Source organism: Salvelinus fontinalis, unplaced genomic scaffold (genome assembly GCF_029448725.1).
Source record: "Salvelinus fontinalis isolate EN_2023a unplaced genomic scaffold, ASM2944872v1 scaffold_0129, whole genome shotgun sequence".
Lineage (NCBI taxonomy): Eukaryota > Metazoa > Chordata > Actinopteri > Salmoniformes > Salmonidae > Salvelinus > Salvelinus fontinalis.
This window is the reverse complement of record NW_026600338.1, coordinates 5,085-25,000: the sequence shown is the minus strand read 5'-3', so window position 1 is coordinate 25,000 and position 19,916 is coordinate 5,085. Positions and strand designations below refer to the sequence as shown.

At 49.1% G+C, this 19,916-nt stretch overlaps 1 protein-coding gene across 1 annotated transcript in view; it reads right to left on the bottom strand.

The window, feature by feature from the left end:
• LOC129843399 (Golgi integral membrane protein 4-like) overlaps positions 1-19,635 on the bottom strand; it is a gene marked incomplete at its 5' end in the record, with an annotated part of 21,160 nt that extends 1,525 nt beyond the window's left edge. The window contains 13 exon segments of the mRNA XM_055912103.1: positions 5,876-5,935; positions 6,103-6,222; positions 13,019-13,092; positions 14,822-14,898; positions 15,040-15,335; positions 15,422-15,691; positions 15,775-15,993; positions 17,537-17,620; positions 17,783-17,865; positions 18,790-18,940; positions 19,040-19,093; positions 19,395-19,444; positions 19,561-19,635. Coding sequence (XP_055768078.1) covers positions 5,876-5,935; positions 6,103-6,222; positions 13,019-13,092; positions 14,822-14,898; positions 15,040-15,335; positions 15,422-15,691; positions 15,775-15,993; positions 17,537-17,620; positions 17,783-17,865; positions 18,790-18,940; positions 19,040-19,093; positions 19,395-19,444; positions 19,561-19,635 — 1,613 coding nt within the window.
• Between the last annotated feature and the right edge of the window lie 281 nt (positions 19,636-19,916).

Below are 19,916 nucleotides of genomic sequence, written 5' to 3'. Positions count from 1 at the left end.
TGTGTGTGCGTGTGTGTGTGCGTGTGTGTAGTGTGTGTGTGCGTGTAGTGTGTAGTGTGTGTAGTTTGTGTAGTGTGTGTGTGTGTGTAGTGTGTGTGTAGTGTGTGTGTAGTGTGTGTGTGTAGTGTGTGTGTAGTGTGTGTGTAGTGTGTGTGTAGTGTGTAGTGTGTGTGTAGTGTGTGTGTGTAGTGTGTGTGTATGTGTAGTGTGTGTGTGTGTGTAGTGTGTGTGTAGTGTATGTGTAGTGTATGTGTAGTGTATGTGTAGTGTGTGTGTAGTGTGTGTGTGTAGTGTGTGTGGTGTGTGTAGTGTGTGTAGTGTGTAGTGTGTAGTGTGTGTGTGTAGTGTGTGTGTAGTGTATGTGGTGTGTGTGTTGTGTGTAGTGTGTGTAGTGTGTAGTGTGTGTGTGTGTAGTGTGTGTGTAGTGTATGTGGTGTGTGTAGTGTGTGTGTGTGTAGTGTGTAGTGTGTAGTGTGTGTGTAGTGTGTGTGTGTGTGTAGTGTGTGTGTAGTGTGTAGCGTGTAGTGTGTGCGTGTGTGTGTGTAGTGTGTGTGTAGTGTGTGTGTGTGTAGTGTGTGTGTGTGTGTGTAGTGTGTGTGTGTAGTGTGTGTGTGTGTAGTGTGTGTGTGTGTGTAGTGTGTGCGTGTGTAGTGTGTGCGTGTGTAGTGTGTGTGTGTGTAGTGTGTGTGTGTGTAGTGTGTGTGTGTGTGTAGTGTGTAGTGTGTTGTGTGTGTGTGTAGTGTGTGTGTGTGTGTAGTGTGTGTGTGTGTGTGTAGTGTGTGTGTGTGTGTGTGTAGTGTGTGCGTGTGTGTGGTGTGTGTGTAGTGTGTGTGTGTGTAGTGTGTGCGTGTGTGTGTGTGTAGTGTGTGTGTGTGTGTGTGTGTAGTGTGTAGTGTGTGTAGTGTGTGTGTAGTGTGTGTGTAGTGTGTGTAGTGTGTGTAGTGTGTAGTGTGTGTGTGTGTAGTGTGTGTGTAGTGTGTGTGTAGTGTGTGTGTGTGTGTGTAGTGTGTGCGTGTGTGTGGTGTGTGTGTAGTGTGTAGTGTGTGTGTGTGTAGTGTGTGCGTGTGTGTGTGTGTAGTGTGTGTGTAGTGTGTGTGTGTGTAGTGTGTGTGTGTGTAGTGTGTGTAGTGTGTGTGTGTGTGTGTGTAGTGTGTGTAGTGTGTGTAGTGTGTGTGTGTAGTGTGTGTGTGTGTAGTGTGTGTAGTGTGTGTGTGTGTAGTGTGTGTGTAGTGTGTGTAGTGTGTAGTGTGTAGTGTGTAGTGTGTGTAGTGTGTGTGTAGTGTGTGTGGTGTGTGTAGTGTGTGTAGTGTGTGTAGTGTGTGTGTGTGTGTGTAGTGTGTGTGTAGTGTGTGCGTGTGTGTGTGTGTAGTGTGTGCGTGTGTGTGTGTGTAGTGCGTGTGTGTGTGTGTGTGTAGTGCGTGTGTAGTGTGTGTGTGTGTAGTGTGTGTGTGTGTGTGTGTAGTGTGTGTGTGTGTAGTGTGTGTGTGTGTAGTGTGTGTGTGTGTAGTGTGTGTGTGTGTGTAGTGTGTGTAGTGTGTAGTGTGTGTGTGTGTAGTGTGTGTAGTGTGTGTGTAGTGTGTGTAGTGTGTGTGTGTGTAGTGTGTGTAGTGTGTGTAGTGTGTAGTGTGTAGTGTGTAGTGTGTGTAGTGTGTAGTGTGTAGTGTGTGTGTAGTGTGTAGTGTGTAGTGTGTAGTGTGTGTGTAGTGTGTGTGTGTAGTGTGTGTGTGTGTGTAGTGTGTGTGTGTGTGTAGTGTGTGTGTAGTGTGTGTAGTGTGTGTGTAGTGTATGTGTAGTGTATGTGTAGTGTGTGTGTAGTGTGTGTAGTGTGTGTGTAGTGTGTGTGGTGTGTGTAGTGTGTGTGGTGTGTAGTGTGTGTGTGTGTAGTGTGTGTGTAGTGTATGTGGTGTGTGTGTAGTGTGTGTGTTGTGTGTAGTGTGTGTAGTGTGTAGTGTGTGTGTGTGTAGTGTGTGTGTAGTGTATGTGGTGTGTGTAGTGTGTGTGTGTGTGTAGTGTGTAGTGTGTAGTGTGTGTGTGTAGTGTGTGTGTGTGTGTAGTGTGTGTGTAGTGTGTAGTGTGTGCGTGTGCGTGTGTGTAGTGTGTGTGTAGTGTGTGTGTGTGTGTGTAGTGTGTGTGTGTGTAGTGTGTGTGTGTGTGTAGTGTGTGTGTAGTGTGTGTAGTGTGTGTAGTGTGTGTAGTGTGTGTAGTGTGTAGTGTGTGTAGTGTGTGTGTGTAGTGTGTGTGTGTGTAGTGTGTAGTGTGTAGTGTGTGTGTGGTGTGTGTAGTGTGTGTAGTGTGTGTAGTGTGTGTGTGTGTGTGTAGTGTGTGTAGTGTGTGTGTAGTGTGTGTGTAGTGTGTGTGTGTGTAGTGTGTAGTGTGTGGTGTGTAGTGTGTGTGTGTGTAGTGTGTAGTGTGTAGTGTGTGTGTAGTGTGTGTGTAGTGTGTGTGTGTAGTGTGTGTGTATGTGTAGTGTGTGTGTGTGTGTAGTGTGTGTGTAGTGTGTGTAGTGTATGTGTAGTGTATGTGTAGTGTGTGTGTAGTGTGTGTGTGTAGTGTGTGTGGTGTGTGTAGTGTGTAGTGTGTAGTGTGTGTGTGTAGTGTGTGTGTAGTGTATGTGGTGTGTGTGTTGTGTGTAGTGTGTGTAGTGTGTAGTGTGTGTGTGTGTAGTGTGTGTGTAGTGTATGTGGTGTGTGTAGTGTGTGTGTGTGTAGTGTGTAGTGTGTAGTGTGTGTGTAGTGTGTGTGTGTGTGTAGTGTGTGTGTAGTGTGTAGCGTGTAGTGTGTGCGTGTGTGTGTGTAGTGTGTGTGTAGTGTGTGTGTGTGTAGTGTGTGTGTGTGTGTGTGTAGTGTGTGTGTGTAGTGTGTAGTGTGTGTGTGTGTAGTGTGTGTGTGTGTGTAGTGTGTGTGGTGTGTGTGTGTGTAGTGTGTGCGTGTGTAGTGTGTGTAGTGTGTGTGTGTGTAGTGTGTGTGTGTGTGTAGTGTGTAGTGTGTAGTGTGTGTGTGTAGTGTGTGTGTGTGTGTAGTGTGTGTGTAGTGTGTGAGTGTGCGTGTGTGTAGTGTGTGTGTGTGTGTGTGTGTGTGTGTGTAGTGTGTGTGTGTGTAGTGTGTGTAGTGTGTGTGTGTAGTGTGTGTGTGTAGTGTGTAGTGTGTAGTGTGTGTAGTGTGTGTGTAGTGTGTGTAGTGTGTAGTGTGTGTGTGTAGTGTGTGTGTAGTGTATGTGGTGTGTGTGTTGTGTGTAGTGTGTGTAGTGTGTAGTGTGTGTGTGTGTAGTGTGTGTGTAGTGTATGTGGTGTGTGTAGTGTGTGTGTGTGTAGTGTGTAGTGTGTGTGTAGTGTGTAGCGTGTAGTGTGTGCGTGTGTGTGTGTAGTGTGTGTGTAGTGTGTGTGTGTGTAGTGTGTGTGTGTGTGTGTAGTGTGTGTGTGTAGTGTGTAGTGTGTGTGTGTGTAGTGTGTGTGTGTGTGTAGTGTGTGTGGTGTGTGTGTGTGTAGTGTGTGCGTGTGTAGTGTGTGTGTGTGTAGTGTGTGTGTGTGTAGTGTGTGTGTGTGTAGTGTGTGTGTGTAGTGTGTGTGTGTAGCGTGTGAGTGTAGTGTGTGTGTGTGTAGCGTGTGTGTGTGTAGTGTGTGTGTAGTGTGTGTGTGTGTAGCGTGTGTGTGTGTAGTGTGTGTGTAGTGTGTGTGTGTAGTGTGTGTGTGTGTAGTGTGTGTGTGTAGTGTGTGTGTGTGTGTGTAGTGTGTGTGAGTGTAGTGTGTGTGTGTAGTGTGTGTGTGTAGTGTGTGTGTAGTGTGTGTAGTGTGTGTGTGTAGTGTGTGTGTGTAGTGTGTGTGTGTGTAGTGTGTGTGTGTGTAGTGTGTGTGTAGTGTGTGTGTGTAGTGTGTGTGTGTAGTGTGTGTGTGTGTGTAGTGTGTGTGTGTAGTGTGTGTGTGTGTGTAGTGTGTGTAGTGTGCGTGTAGTGTGCGTGTAGTGTGTGTGTAGTGTGTGTAGTGTGTGTAGTGTGTGTGTAGTGTTTGTGGTGTGTGTGTGTAGTGTGTGTAGTGTGTAGTGTGTGTAGTGTGTGTGTGTGTAGTGTGTGTGTGTGTAGTGTGTGTGTGTGTGTAATGTGTATATAGTGTGTAGTGTGTGTGTGTGTTGTGTGTGTGTGTGTAGTGTGTGTGTGTGTGTGTAGTGTGTGTGTGTAGTGTGTGTGTGTGTGTAGTGTGTAGTGTGTGTGTAGTGTGTGTGTGTGTAGTGTGTGTGTGCGTGTGTAGTGTGTGTGTAGTGTGTAGTGTGTGTGTAGTGTGTGTGTAGTGTGTGTGTAGTGTGTGTGTGTAGTGTGTGTGTGCAGTGTGTAGTGTGTAGTGTGTGTGTAGTGTGTGTGTGTGTGTAGTGTGTGTGTGTGTAGTGTGTAGTGTAGTGTGTGTGTGTAGTGTGTGTGTGTATGTGTAGTGTGTGTGTGTGTGTGTAGTGTGTGTGTGGTGTGTGTAGTGTGTGTGTGGTGTGTGTAGTGTGTAGTGTGTGTAGTGTGTGTAGTGTGTGTGTAGTGTGTGTAGTGTGTGTGTGTAGTGTGTATGTGTAGTGTGTATGTGTAGTGTAGTGTGTATGTGTAGTGTAGTGTGTGTGTGTAGTGTGTGCGTGTGTGTGTAGTGTGTGTGTGTGAGTGTAGTGTGTGTGTAGTGTGTGTGTGTAGTGTGTGTGTGTGAGTGTAGTGTGTGTGTGTGTAGTGTGTGTGTAGTGTGTGTGTGTAGTGTGTGTGTGTAGTGTGTGTGTAGTGTGTGTGTAGTGTGTGTAGTGTGTGTGTGTAGTGTGTGTGTGTGTAGTGTGTGTGTGTGTGTGTGTAGTGTGTGTGTGTGTGTGTGTGTGTGTGTGTAGTGTGTGTGTAGTGTGTGTAGTGTGCGTGTAGTGTGTGTAGTGTGTGTGTAGTGTGTGTGTAGTGTTTGTGGTGTGTGTGTGTAGTGTGTGTAGTGTGTGTGTGTGTAGTGTGTGTGTGTGTAGTGTGTGTAGTGTGTGTGTGTGTGTGTGTAGTGTGTGTGTGTGGTGTGTGTGTGTGTGTGTAGTGTGTGTGTGTAGTGTGTGTGTGTGTGTAGTGTGTGTGTGTAGTGTGTGTGTGTAGTGTGTAGTGTGTGTGTAGTGTGTGTGTAGTGCGTGTGTGTGTGTGTGTGTGTGTAGTGTGTGTGTGCGTGTGTAGTGTGTGTGTAGTGTGTAGTGTGTGTGTAGTGTGTGTGTAGTGTGTGTGTAGTGTGTGTGTGTAGTGTGTAGTGTGTGTAGTGTGTGTGTGTGTGTAGTGTGTGTGTGTGTAGTGTGTAGTGTAGTGTGTGTGTGTAGTGTGTGTGTGGTGTGTGTAGTGTGTGTGTGGTGTGTGTAGTGTGTGTGTGGTGTGTGTAGTGTGTGTGTGTAGTGTGTGTAGTGTGTGTAGTGTGTGTAATGTGTGTAGTGTGTGTGTGTGTGTAGTGTGTATGTGTAGTGTGTATGTGTAGTGTAGTGTGTATGTGTAGTGTGTAGTGTGTGCGTGTGTAGTGTGTGTGTGTGTGTAGTGTGTGTGTGTGTGTAGTGTAGTGTGTGTGTGTGTGTGTGTGTGTGTGTGGTGTGTGTGTGTGTAGTGTGTGTGCGTGTGTAGTGTGTAGTGTGTGTGTAGTGTGTGTGTAGTGTGTGTGTAGTGTGTGTGTAGTGTGTGTGTGTGTGTGCGTGTGTGTGCGTGTGTAGTGTGTGTGTCGTGTGTAGTGTGTGTGTGTGTCGTGTGTAGTGTGTGTGTAGTGTGTGTGTGTAGTGTGTAGTGTGTAGTGTGTAGTGTGTATGTGTAGTGTAGTGTGTAGTGTGTAGTGTGTATGTGTAGTGTAGTGTGTATGTGTAGTGTGTAGTGTAGTGTGTAGTGTAGTGTGTAGTGTGTAGTGTGTGTGTGTGTGTACCTCGTCCTCCGGATACAGCTCATCCAGGTTGTCTTCCTGCTGATCGGGGTTTACCGCCATCTGTAAACATAGAAACCATGACAACTGTTACAATGGCAAGGTCACTGGGGCAACTTTTACCCGTTGCATGTGTCAGGCTAAGTTTGTCATCCTCATATCTCAGACTATCTCTAACTGTCGTCTCCTTCCTTTCTCTCTCTTATCCCTCGTTTCCTCCCTCCTCTCACCACCAGTTCCTCGTCTATGGCTGGGTGATTGGGGTTAGGGTGCTCCTCTGCCACGTCAAACTCATCCTCTCCCTGGTTATTAGGGTCATCCTCTGGGTCCACCTCCCCCTCTACCGCCCCCTGCAGGACGGGAGGGACGGAGAGAGAGTATCAGTGTGTTGCGTGTGAAACTGCATATTACAGTTCAGATAGGGGTGAGTCTTTCTGGTTTACTATCCATGCGCACGCACGCACGCACGCAGACAGGGAAAGAACACTAGACCAACACCCAATGGACTGTGGCTATGGTTGAGGCTGATGTTTGTGTCAGGCAGTGAAAGAGAGGAGTTTAAAGCCTTCCAGTACCATAATTCACTACATCACTAGTGAAAGAGGAGTTTAAAGCCCTCCATTACCATAATTCACTACATCACTAGTGAAAGAGGACTTTAAAGCCCTCCAGTACCATAATTCACTACATCACTAGTGAAAGAGGACTTTAAAGCCTTCCAGTACCATAATTCACTACATCACTAGTGAAAGAGGAGTTTAAAGCCCTCCAGTACCATAATTCACTACATCACTAGTGAAAGAGGACTTTAAAGCCCTCCAGTACCATAATTCACTACATCACTAGTGAAAGAGGAGTTTAAAGCCTTCCAGTACCATAATTCACTACATCACTAACTCTGGTTTTCGGACTTCTTAGAAAGACATGTAGTCAATTCAATCATTTTACATGACTTTAAAACATGTACAACATAAGACGTGTTGGAGCATGATTCATAAATACAATGAAGCCTAGCGGCAGGTAGCCTAGTGGTTAGAGTGTAGAGGTGGCAGGTAGTCTAGTGGTTAGAGTGTAGAGGTGGCAGGTAGTCTAGTGGTTAGAGTGTAGAGGTGGCAGGTAGCCTAGTGGTTAGAGTGTAGAGGTGGCAGGTAGCCTAGTGGTTAGAGTGTAGAGGTGGCAGGTAGCCTAGTGGTTAGAGTGTAGAGGTGGCAGGTAGCCTAGTGGTCAGAGTGTAGAGGTGGCAGGTAGCCTAGTGGTTAGAGTGTAGAGACGGCAGGTAGCCTAGTGGTTAGAGTGTAGAGGAGGCAGGTAGCCTAGTGGTTAGAGTGTAGAGGTGGCAGGTAGCCTAGTGGTTAGAGCGTAGAGGTGGCAGGTAGCCTAGTGGTTAGAGTGTAGAGGTGGCAGGTAGCCTAGTGGTTAGAGTGTAGAGGAGGCAGGTAGTCTAGTGGTTAGAGTGTAGAGGTGGCAGGTAGCCTAGTGGTCAGAGTGTAGAGGTGACAGGTAGCCTAGTGGTTAGAGTGTAGAGGTGGCAGGTAGTCTAGTGGTTAGAGTGTAGAGGAGACAGGTAGTCTAGTGGTCAGAGTGTAGAGGTGGCAGGTAGCCTAGTGGTTAGAGTGTAGAGGTGGCAGGTAGTCTAGTGGTTAGAGTGTAGAGGAGACAGGTAGCCTAGTGGTTAGAGTGTAGAGGTGGCAGGTAGCCTAGTGGTTAGAGTGTAGAGGTGGCAGGTAGCCTAGTGGTTAGAGTGTAGAGGTGGCAGGTAGTCTAGTGGTCAGAGTGTAGAGGAGACAGGTAGCCTAGTGGTTAGAGTGTAGAGGAGACAGGTAGCCTAGTGGTCAGAGTGTAGAGGTGGCAGGTAGCCTAGTGGTTAGAGTGTAGAGGTGGCAGGTAGTCTAGTGGTCAGAGTGTAGAGGTGGCAGGTAGTCTAGTGGTTAGAGTGTAGAGGAGACAGGTAGCCTAGTGGTTAGAGTGTAGAGGAGGCAGGTAGCCTAGTGGTTAGAGTGTAGAGGTGGCAGGTAGCCTAGTGGTTAGAGTGTAGAGGAGACAGGTAGCCTAGTGGTTAGAGTGTAGAGGTGGCAGGTAGCCTAGTGGTTAGAGTGTAGAGGTGGCAGGTAGCCTAGTGGTTAGAGTGTAGAGGCGGCAGGTAGCCTAGTGGTTAGAGTGTAGAGGTGGCAGGTAGCCTAGTGGTTAGAGTGTAGGGGAGGCAGGTAGCCTAGTGGTTAGAGTGTAGAGGTGGCAGGTAGCCTAGTGGTTAGAGTGTAGAGGTGGCAGGTAGCCTAGTGGTTAGAGTGTAGAGGCGGCAGGTAGTCTAGTGGTCAGAGTGTAGAGGTGGCAGGTAGCCTAGTGGTCAGAGTGTAGAGGTGACAGGTAGCCTAGTGGTTAGAGTGTAGAGGTGGCAGGTAGCCTAGTGGTTAGAGTGTAGAGGTGGCAGGTAGTCTAGTGGTTAGAGTGTAGAGGTGGCAGGTAGCCTAGTGGTTAGAGTGTAGAGGAGGCAGGTAGCCTAGTGGTTAGAGTGTAGAGGCGGCAGGTAGCCTAGTGGTTAGAGTGTAGAGGTGGCAGGTAGTCTAGTGGTTAGAGTGTAGAGGTGGCAGGTAGTCTAGTGGTTAGAGTGTAGAGGTGGCAGGTAGCCTAGTGGTTAGAGTGTAGAGGTGGCAGGTAGCCTAGTTGTTAGAGTGTAGAGGTGGCAGGTAGCCTAGTGGTCAGAGTGTAGAGGTGACAGGTAGCCTAGTGGTTAGAGTGTAGAGGTGACAGGTAGCCTAGTGGTTAGAGTGTAGAGGTGGCAGGTAGCCTAGTGGTTAGAGTGTAGAGGTGGCAGGTAGCCTAGTGGTCAGAGTGTAGAGGTGGCAGGTAGCCTAGTGGTCAGAGTGTAGAGGTGGCAGGTAGCCTAGTGGTTAGAGTGTAGGGACGGCAGGTAGCCTAGTGGTTAGAGTGTAGAGGTGGCAGGTAGCCTAGTGGTCAGAGTGTAGAGGTGGCAGGTAGCCTAGTGGTCAGAGTGTAGAGGTGACAGGTAGCCTAGTGGTTAGAGTGTAGAGGTGACAGGTAGCCTAGTGGTTAGAGTGTAGAGGTGGCAGGTAGCCTAGTGGTTAGAGTGTAGAGGTGGCAGGTAGCCTAGTGGTTAGAGTGTAGAGGAGGCAGGTAGCCTAGTGGTTAGAGTGTAGAGGTGGCAGGTAGCCTAGTGGTTAGAGTGTAGAGGTGGCAGGTAGCCTAGTGGTTAGAGTGTAGAGGTTGCAGGTAGCCTAGTGGTTAGAGCGTAGAGGCGGCAGGTAGCCTAGTGGTTAGAGTGTAGAGGTGGCAGGTAGCCTAGTGGTTAGAGCGTAGAGGTGGCAGGTAGCCTAGTGGTTAGAGCGTAGAGGTGGCAGGTAGCCTAGTGGTTAGAGCGTAGAGGTGGCAGGTAGCCTAGTGGTTAGAGCGTAGAGGTGGCAGGTAGCCTAGTGGTTAGAGCGTAGAGGTGGCAGGTAGCCTAGTGGTTAGAGTGTAGAGGTGGCAGGTAGTCTAGTGGTTAGAGTGTAGAGGTGGCAGGTAGTCTAGTGGTTAGAGTGTAGAGGTGGCAGGTAGCCTAGTGGTCAGAGTGTAGAGGTGACAGGTAGCCTAGTGGTTAGAGTGTAGAGGTGGCAGGTAGCCTAGTGGTCAGAGTGTAGAGGTGACAGGTAGCCTAGTGGTTAGAGTGTAGAGGTGGCAGGTAGTCTAGTGGTTAGAGTGTAGAGGTGGCAGGTAGCCTAGTGGTTAGAGTGTAGAGGTGGCAGGTAGTCTATTGGTTAGAGTGTAGAGGTGGCAGGTAGTCTAGTGGTTAGAGTGTAGAGGTGGCAGGTAGCCTAGTGGTTAGAGTGTAGAGGTGGCAGGTAGCCTAGTGGTCAGAGTGTAGAGGTGACAGGTAGCCTAGTGGTTAGAGTGTAGAGGTGGCAGGTAGTCTAGTGGTTAGAGTGTAGAGGTGGCAGGTAGCCTAGTGGTTAGAGTGTAGAGGAGGCAGGTAGCCTAGTGGTTAGAGTGTAGAGGTGGCAGGTAGCCTAGTGGTTAGAGTGTAGAGGTGGCAGGTAGCCTAGTGGTTAGAGTGTAGAGGTGGCATTGTAGCCTAGTGGTTAGAGTGTAGAGGCGGCAGGTAGCCTAGTGGTTAGAGTGTAGAGGTGGCAGGTAGCCTAGTGGTTAGAGTGTAGAGGAGGCAGGTAGCCTAGTGGTTAGAGCGTAGAGGTGGCAGGTAGCCTAGTGGTTAGAGTGTAGAGGTGGCAGGTAGCCTAGTGGTTAGAGCGTAGAGGTGGCAGGTAGCCTAGTGGTTAGAGTGTAGAGGTGGCAGGTAGCCTAGTGGTTAGAGTGTAGAGGCGGCAGGTAGCCTAGTGGTTAGAGTGTAGAGGTGGCAGGTAGCCTAGTGGTTAGAGTGTAGAGGTGGCAGGTAGCCTAGTGGTTAGAGTGTAGAGGTGGCAGGTAGCCTAGTGGTTAGAGCGTAGAGGTGGCAGGTAGCCTAGTGGTTAGAGTGTAGAGGTGGCAGGTAGCCTAGTGGTTAGAGTGTAGAGGCGGCAGGTAGCCTAGTGGTTAGAGTGTAGAGGTGGCAGGTAGCCTAGTGGTTAGAGTGTAGAGGTGGCAGGTAGCCTAGTGGTTAGAGTGTAGAGGTGGCAGGTAGCCTAGTGGTTAGAGTGTAGAGGTGGCAGGTAGCCTAGTGGTTAGAGTGTAGAGGAGGCAGGTAGCCTAGTGGTTAGAGTGTAGAGGTGGCAGGTAGCCTAGTGGTTAGAGTGTAGAGGTGGCAGGTAGCCAAGTGGTTAGAGTGTAGAGGTGGCAGGTAGCCTAGTGGTTAGAGTGTAGAGGTGGCAGGTAGCCTAGTGGTCAGAGTGTAGAGGTGGCAGGTAGCCTAGTGGTCAGAGTGTAGAGGTGGCAGGTAGCCTAGTGGTTAGAGTGTAGGGACGGCAGGTAGCCTAGTGGTTAGAGTGTAGAGGTGGCAGGTAGCCTAGTGGTTAGAGTGTAGAGGTGGCAGGTAGCCTAGTGGTCAGAGTGTAGAGGTGACAGGTAGCCTAGTGGTCAGAGTGTAGAGGTGACAGGTAGCCTAGTGGTTAGAGTGTAGAGGTGGCAGGTAGCCTAGTGGTTAGAGTGTAGAGGTGGCAGGTAGCCAAGTGGTTAGAGTGTAGAGGTGGCAGGTAGCCTAGTGGTTAGAGTGTAGAGGTGGCAGGTAGCCTAGTGGTCAGAGTGTAGAGGTGGCAGGTAGCCTAGTGGTCAGAGTGTAGAGGTGGCAGGTAGCCTAGTGGTTAGAGTGTAGGGACGGCAGGTAGCCTAGTGGTTAGAGTGTAGAGGTGGCAGGTAGCCTAGTGGTTAGAGTGTAGAGGTGGCAGGTAGCCTAGTGGTCAGAGTGTAGAGGTGACAGGTAGCCTAGTGGTTAGAGTGTAGAGGTGACAGGTAGCCTAGTGGTTAGAGTGTAGAGGTGGCAGGTAGCCTAGTGGTTAGAGTGTAGAGGTGGCAGGTAGCCTAGTGGTTAGAGTGTAGAGGAGGCAGGTAGCCTAGTGGTTAGAGTGTAGAGGTGGCAGGTAGCCTAGTGGTTAGAGCGTAGAGGTGGCAGGTAGCCTAGTGGTTAGAGCGTAGAGGCGGCAGGTAGCCTAGTGGTTAGAGCGTAGAGGTGGCAGGTAGCCTAGTGGTTAGAGCGTAGAGGTGGCAGGTAGCCTAGTGGTTAGAGCGTAGAGGTGGCAGGTAGCCTAGTGGTTAGAGCGTAGAGGTGGCAGGTAGCCTAGTGGTTAGAGTGTAGAGGTGGCAGGTAGTCTAGTGGTTAGAGTGTAGAGGTGGCAGGTAGCCTAGTGGTCAGAGTGTAGAGGTGACAGGTAGCCTAGTGGTTAGAGTGTAGAGGTGGCAGGTAGTCTAGTGGTTAGAGTGTAGAGGTGGCAGGTAGCCTAGTGGTTAGAGTGTAGAGGTGGCAGGTAGTCTATTGGTTAGAGTGTAGAGGTGGCAGGTAGTCTAGTGGTTAGAGTGTAGAGGTGGCAGGTAGCCTAGTGGTTAGAGTGTAGAGGAGGCAGGTAGCCTAGTGGTCAGAGTGTAGAGGTGGCAGGTAGCCTAGTGGTTAGAGTGTAGAGGTGGCAGGTAGCCTAGTGGTTAGAGTGTAGAGGTGGCAGGTAGCCTAGTGGTTAGAGTGTAGAGGTGGCAGGTAGCCTAGTGGTTAGAGTGTAGAGGTGGCAGGTAGCCTAGTGGTTAGAGTGTAGAGGAGTTAAGTAGCCTAGTGGTTAGAGTGTAGAGGTGGCAGGTAGTCTAGTGGTTAGAGTGTAGAGGTGGCAGGTAGCCTAGTGGTTAGAGTGTAGAGGTGGCAGGTAGCCTAGTGGTTAGAGTGTAGGGACGGCAGGTAGCCTAGTGGTTAGAGTGTAGGGACGGCAGGTAGCCTAGTGGTTAGAGTGTAGAGGAGGCAGGTAGCCTAGTGGTTAGAGTGTAGAGGAGGCAGGTAGCCTAGTGGTTAGAGTGTAGAGGAGGCAGGTAGCCTAGTGGTCAGAGCGTAGAGGTGGCAGGTAGCCTAGTGGTCAGAGCGTAGAGGTGGCAGGTAGCCTAGTGGTCAGAGTGTAGAGGCGGCAGGTAGCCTAGTGGTTAGAGCGTAGAGGAGGCAGGTAGCCTAGTGGTTAGAGTGTAGAGGAGGCAGGCAGCCTAGTGGTTAGAGTGTAGAGGTGGCAGGTAGCCTAGTGGTTAGAGTGTAGAGGTTGCAGGTAGCCTAGTGGTTAGAGCGTTGGACTAGTAACCGGAAGGTTGCAAGATCGAATCCCCGAGCTGACAAGTTCGGTTAACCCACTGTTCCCCAGTAGGCCGTCACGGTAAATAAGAATATATATATATTTTTTTTTAAACCTTTATTTTACCTTGCAAGTCAGTTAACAACAAATTCTTACTTTCAATGACGGCCTACCGGGGAACAGTGGGTTAACTACAGACTTGTACCTTGTCAGCTCGGGGATTCGATCTTGCAACCTTCCGGTTACTAGTCCAACGCTCTAACCACCTGCCGCCCCAAAGTTCCTAACTGACTTGCCTAGTTAAAGGTGAAACGTAAAAGAACAACTCTGATGTCAGAGACAAAAGAGTGAAAAGTACAGTTCAAACTGGGATCACAGATTCACATCAGACCATATGACTGTCAGTGGATCATTAGAATCAGTGGTTGACAGAGACTGTTAGGTAGACTGATCTAAAGACAGGTCTCACCTCCTGTAGTTGTGGTACTCGGTGGTCCTCTTCATCTTGCTCCTCCTCTTCATGCTCCATGTGAGGGTCCCTCTCTGTACACACCGCAAGCCAACAGTCAGACAGGTAAACAGCCAGGTAAGCATGGAAAGTATTCAGACCCCTTGACTTTTTCCACATTTTGTTACGTTACAGCCTTATTCTAAAATTGATTAAATTCTACACACAATACCCCATAATGACAAAAGCATAAAATGGTTTTCAGATTTCTTTTGTGCAAATTTACATAAAAATAAAATATGACATTTACATAAGTATTCAGACCCTTTACTCAATACTGTGTTGAAGCATATTTGGCAATGATTACAGCCTCGAGTCTTCTTGGGTATGACGCTACAAGCTTGGCACACCTGTATTTGGGGAGTTTCTGCTATTATTCTCTGAAGATCCTCTCAAGCTCTGTCAGGTTGGATGGGGAGCGTCACTGCACAGCTATTTTCAAGTCTCTCCAGAGATGTTCGATCGGGTTCAAGTCCGGGCTCTGGCTGGGTCACTCAAGGACATTCAGAGACTTGTCCCAAAGCCACTCCTGCGTTGTCTTAGCTCTGTGCTTCGGGCCATTGTCCTGTTGGAAGGTGAACCTTCGCCCCAGTCTGAGGTCCTGAGAGCTCTGGAGCATGTTTTCATCAAGGATCTCTTTCTACTTTAATCTGTTAATCTTTCCTTTGATCCTGACTAGTTTCCCAGTCCCTGCCTCTGAAAAACATCCCCACAGCATGATGCTGCCACCACCATGCTTCACCGTAGGGATGGGGCCAGGTTTCTTCCAGATGTGACGCTTGGCATTCAGGCCAAAGAGTTCAAACTTGGTTTCATCAGACCAGGGAATCTTGTTTCTCATGGTCTGAGAGTCCTTTAGGTGCCTTTTGGCAAACTCCAAGCGGGACGTCATGTGCCTTTTACTGAGGAGTGGCTTCCGTCTGGACACTCTTCTATAAAAGCCTGATTGGTGGAGTGCTGCAGAGATGGTTGTCTTTCTGGAAGGTTCTCAGAGAAACTCTATCAGAGTGACCATCGGGATCTTGGTCACCTCCCTGACCAAAGCCCATCTTCCCTGATTGCTCAGTTTGGCCGGGCGGCCAGCTCTAGGAAGAGTCTCGGTGGTTCCATACTTCTTCCATTTAAGAATGATGGAGGCCACTGTGTTCTTGGGGACCTTCAATGCTGCAGAAATGTTTTGGTACCCTCCCCAGATCTGTGCCTCGATACAATCCTGTCTCGGAGCTTTACAGACAATTCCTTCTACCTCACAGCTTGGTTTCTGCTCTGACATGCACTGTCAACTGTGGGATTTTGTATAGACAGGTGTGTGCCTTTCCAAATCATGTCCAGTCAATTGAATTTACAACAGGTTGACTTTAATCAAGTTGTAGAAACATCTAAGCATAATCAATGGAAACAGGACGCACCTGAGCTCAATTTTGAGTCTCATAGCAAAGGGTCTGAATACTCATGTTTTTTTTTATTTAAAATAAATTAGCAAACATTTGTAAAAACATGTTTTCGCTTTGTCATTATGGGGTATTGTGTGTAGATTGCTGAGGATTTTCTTTTTCTAATCAAATCCATTTTAGAATAAGGGGAGGGGTCTGAATACTTCCGGAATGCACTGTATGCAATCACACTCGTCAAGGCCTTATTTCAGACAAATTCATAGAGAAAAAACATCAATTGTGTGTAAATGTCAATATCGGTCTCCATCTTTAAAAATGGCTCCAGAATCCAGACAAAAAATTGTTTGACGAGTTTGATTGATTCTCTCACCTTCGTCATCATCAATATGAGGTTCTTCATCAGCTTGGACGATGTCATTGTCCATGTTCTCATAGTTACTCTTCTTCCTGAACAACATAATATTACAACACAATGTAACACCATTCCATGGGCATGTTGTGGGGCCAAATTCTTTTCAATAAGTAATTGAACCGAGACCTCTTCGTGACCTCTACATAACCTTTGACCCCTGCCCCTTGCCCTCTGACCTGATCTGCTCTTCCTTCAGTAGCTGTTCCCGACGGTCCGCCTCTCGATGCTGCTCCTCCTCTCTCTCGTGCTGAGCTCGCAGGCGCAGCTCTCTCTCCCTCTGCACGGTCATTCTCTGGGCCAGCAGGGCCTCCTGGCGCAGCTGGAGCTCCCTCGTCCTCTGGGTCCTCTCAGCCTCCAGGCGCTGCTGCTCCTGCTGCTGCTCGTAGGCAGACTTCACCCGCTCCGCCTGGGTCACGTGGGCCTCCTGCTGCAGGTGGGTCTCAGGGACGAGGTGGATGTCATTTTGTGGATCCTGGGGAAAGCAGACAGACAATGAGACAACAGGTTCTAATGCGGTTTTAAAGAGCTTGTATTAAGCAGTTCTATACTGGTTTTTACCAGTTGTGGTTGGCGTCTCTGACGGTCCAGAGCGTTGTCGTCTGGCTGGTCGTGTTCCGCCTCCAACCCCTCGTCCTCCTGTGGTTGTTCAGATTCCTCCTCCAGCTTCTGGGGCTGCCCGGCCTGCTCCATCTCTTCCTCCGCCAGCTCTCTCCTCCTCTCTGCCTCCCCCTCTGCATCCCCATATCCCTCTTTCTCGGCATGGTGGGACTGGGCAGGCTGAGACTGGAACTCTGGCTTGCCCACTTCCTCTTCCTGCAGATGCAACTGCTTATTAGAAGAACAGAGTGGGTTAGAGGATGAGAGGATGAGAGTGTATGGTAGTGTGTGTTTGTATGTGTGAGTCGGTTTACCCTGGATTGTGTGTCCCCATGGTCTTCCTCATGGGTGTGTGTTTCTACGTGGGGCTCAGCGAATAAGGCAGCTGACTGTGGTGAGGGTGGGCCCTGTTCATGTGGCTCGGCCAATACAGCAGCTGGCTGGGCCTGTTGGTGGGAGGGGTTTTGATCATGTCGAAGGCTGGGCATTCTGATCAGGGTCTCTTTGAGTTGTTTATACTCATCCACCTGGACCTGAGGAGAGACCATCAGACAACCATCAGACAACCATTAAATAACCATCAGACAACCATTAAATAACCATCAGACAACCATTAACTAACCATCAGACAACCATTAAATAACCATCAGACAACCATTAAATAACCATCAGACAACCATTAACTAACCATCAGACAACCATTAAATAACCATCAGACAACCATCAGACAATCATTAAATAACCATCAGACAACCATTAAATAACCATCAGACAACCATTAAATAACCATCAGACAACCATTAAATAACCATCAGACAACCATAAGGAAACAGTGAGGCCAGGACATGAAAACAACCTCAAGTCGGATTTATTGAAGGGCACTTGCAAACTTGCATTCGCCAAAGGTTAGCCAAAGGTTAGCCAAAGGTTAGCCAAAGGTTAGCCAAAGGTTAGCCAAAGGTTAGCCAAAGGTTAGAAGTGCGTTAGGAGGCAGCGTCGTCAGACCCAGGAAGACGGCGTAAAGCGAGCCAGAAGATCAGGGGACAGTGGTGAGAGACGAGAGGTAATCATGCGAGAGGGACAGCCAGGCAGCAGACATGCAGAAGGACAGCCCACATACAGATGGCAAGACACCGGAGCGAAGGACCCCCCCCCCCACACACACACACACCTTTCCAGAATTAGTGGTACAGTCCTTTCTCCCCCTTGTACATCAAATGGACTGGACCAGTTAAGCCGCAACACCCGGATAATCAAACAGACTCCATGCCTTTTCTGACAGCCAAAGCTGTAGAATTCTTACATTTATTCTCCTCTCTCTCTCTCTCTCTCCAATCACCTCCCATTAGATTTTCCCGTCAGATTAGTTTAAGAATGCTTTTGATGTGCCGCTTAAATTCAGAAACCCCATAGTGAACCAACCCACCTGACACCCATCCTCCCACCGCCCCAACACACACACCAACACTCGGAGTCATGCCTTCCTGTCCTTCACCAGGATAGTCCCCAGACAGCATGTTAGAAACCAGGATAGTCCCCAGACAGCATGTTAGAAACCAGGATAGTCCCCAGACAGCATGTTAGAAACCAGGATAGTCCCCAGACAGCATGTTAGAAACCAGGATAGTCCCCAGACAGCATGTTAGAAACCAGGATAGTCCCCAGACAGCATGTTAGAAACCAGGATAGTCCCCAGACAGCATGTTAGAAACCAGGATAGTCCCCAGACAGCATGTTAGAAACCAGGATAGACCCCAGACAGCATGTTAGAAACCAGGATAGTCCCCAGACAGCATGTTAGAAACCAGGATAGTCCCCAGACAGCATGTTAGAAACCAGGATAGACCCCAGACAGCATGTTAGAAACCAGGATAGTCCCCAGACAGCATGTTAGAAACCAGGATAGACCCCAGACAGCATGTTAGAAACCAGGATAGTCCCCAGACAGCATGTTAGAAACCAGGATAGTCCCCAGACAGCATGTTAAGAAACCAGGCTAGTCCCCAGACAGCATGTTAGAAACCAGGATAGTCCCCAGACAGCATGTTAGAAAGAACAGTCAGTGTGTCTCCCTACCTGAGCGGCGACCAGCGCACTCTTGTGGTCCTCTAGCGTCAGTGCAAGCTGATCATGCGCAGCCTTCAAGTCCTTATGTACTATCTGTAATAATAACAATAATATAGTAAGATAAAAAACAACAACATGGTGATGGATCCTCCTACTTTTCCAATGACCTTACATTGCTTTTTCCATTTTCAATATCTACACATTTACAGAAACAATTCCAGGTTGTAGTCAAGCTCTAGTATTCCCAGGACTCACCCGTGCATCCTGCAGCTGGACATGGATGTCCTGGTGAGCTTTCCTCAGCTGCTTATTCTCCTCTCGCAGATTATACACATTCTCTACAGTAATTACATAAAGACATGCACCATATTTATTACAATGTTATTATGTCACACACACCTTCTCAACTCCAAACTGCAACACCGCTCCAAGTCAGCAGAGGGAGACAGAGCTAGTATTCACTCCTTTCTGGCTGTTTCTGGTTGGCTGGCTGTGTCTCTGCTTGCCTGACTCTGCCTGGCTGGCTGTGTCTCTGCTTGCCTGACTCTGCCTGGCTGGCTGTGTCTCTGCTTGCCTGACTCTGCCTGGCTGGCTGTGTCTCTGCCTGACTCTGCCTGGCTGGCTGTGTCTCTGCTTGCCTGACTCTGCCTGGCTGGCTGTGTCTCTGCTTGCCTGACTCTGCCTGGCTGGCTGTGTCTCTGCCTGACTCTGCCTGGCTGGCTGTGTCTCTGCCTGACTCTGCCTGGCTGGCTGTGTCTCTGCCTGACTCTGCCTGGCTGGCTGTGTCTCTGCCTGACTGGCTGTGTCTCTGGGTGGCTGTGGCTGTCTGCCTGGCTGTGGCTGTCTCTGGCTGGCTGTCTCTGGCTGGCTGTCTCTGGCTGGCTGTCTCTGGCTGGCTGTCTCTGGCTGGCTGTCTCTGGGTCTGTGGGTGGGTCCGTGTCTGTGGGTGGGTCCGTGTCTGTGGGTGGGTCCGTGTCTGTGGGTGGGTCCGTGTCTGTGGGTGGGTCCGTGTCTGTGGGTGGGTCCGTGTCTGTGGGTGGGTCCGTGTCTGTGGGTGGGTCCGTGTCTGTGGGTGGGTCCGTGTCTGTGGGTGGGTCCGTGTCTGTGGGTGGGTCCGTGTCTGTGGGTGGGTCCGTGTCTGTGGGTGGGTCCGTGTCTGTGGGTGGGTCCGTGTCTGTGGGTGGGTCCGTGTCTGTGGGTGGGTCCGTGTCTGTGGGTGGGTCCGTGTCTGTGGGTGGGTCCGTGTCTGTGGGTGGGTGCACCTTTGAGTTTGGAGGCTTCCATCTCTTTGGTCTGCTGTAGTTTGTCTAAGCGGTCCTTGTGTTCGTCCAAGGCCTTGCCGTGGTCCTCTCCCTGAATCTGATGCTGCTCCTGCAGGTCATAGTGCTGCTTCTTCAGGTCCTCATGCTGCTTCTAAAACAACAACGACAGAGTGTGTGTCAGTGTGTGTGTGTGTGTGTGTGTGTGTGTGTGTGTGTGTGTGTGTGTGTGTGTGTGTGTGTGTTTACTTACCTTCAACATCTGGTGCTGCCCATGCAGAGAGTTGAATTTGTTGCTGGAGTCCTGCTGTTTAACAAACAAAAACGACAAACATTTACAATCCCCGTCTCTACTCGTCCTTTAATATTAAATTATCAACAACCCCAAACACACTCCCCCCAGAGGCATTTCAGCCCACAGCAGGATGTGACATCAGTGCTGCTGACCTAATAAAACCATTAGAATAGAACTGTTGCTCAGTCTGGACAGATGTTGGCAGTCAGACAGAATCATTTAACCGTCCTACTAAAACAGATGGGCACATTAATGCTGAATTTAACAGCATCTCTTTCTGTCATTAGTACTAGAGCTGAGGACTAAGGCCTACCTTCTCCTTGTTCAGAGACTGTTGGGCTTCAAGTTTATACACCAGATAATCTGTTGGAGAAAGGAGGGGAAGACATGATGGAATCACCACGGCTGTAAAGAGTGTATAATTGAGGATTGATGTACTTCATGTAGTAATTGAGACACTATTGGCTGCTCTCTCTCACCCTCTTTGGCCTTCTTGTGTTCCACACGTTCCTTCTGCAGAGACTTCTCTAGCCGCGAGCGATGCTCATACACGACTGAGAAACAGAGAGGAGGATGAGGGAGAAAGAGAGAAAACAGAGAGGAGGATGAGAGAGAGAGAGAGAGAAAACAGAGAGGAGGATGAGAGAGAGAGAGAGAGAGAAAACAGAGAGGAGGATGAGAGAGAGAGAGAGAGAGAGAAACAGAGAGGAGGATGAGGGAGAGAGAGAGAGAGAGAGAGAGAAAACAGAGAGGAGGATGAGGGAGAGAGAGAGAGAGAGAGAGAAAACAGAGAGGAGGATGAGAGAGAGAGAGAGAGAGAGAAAACAGAGAGGAG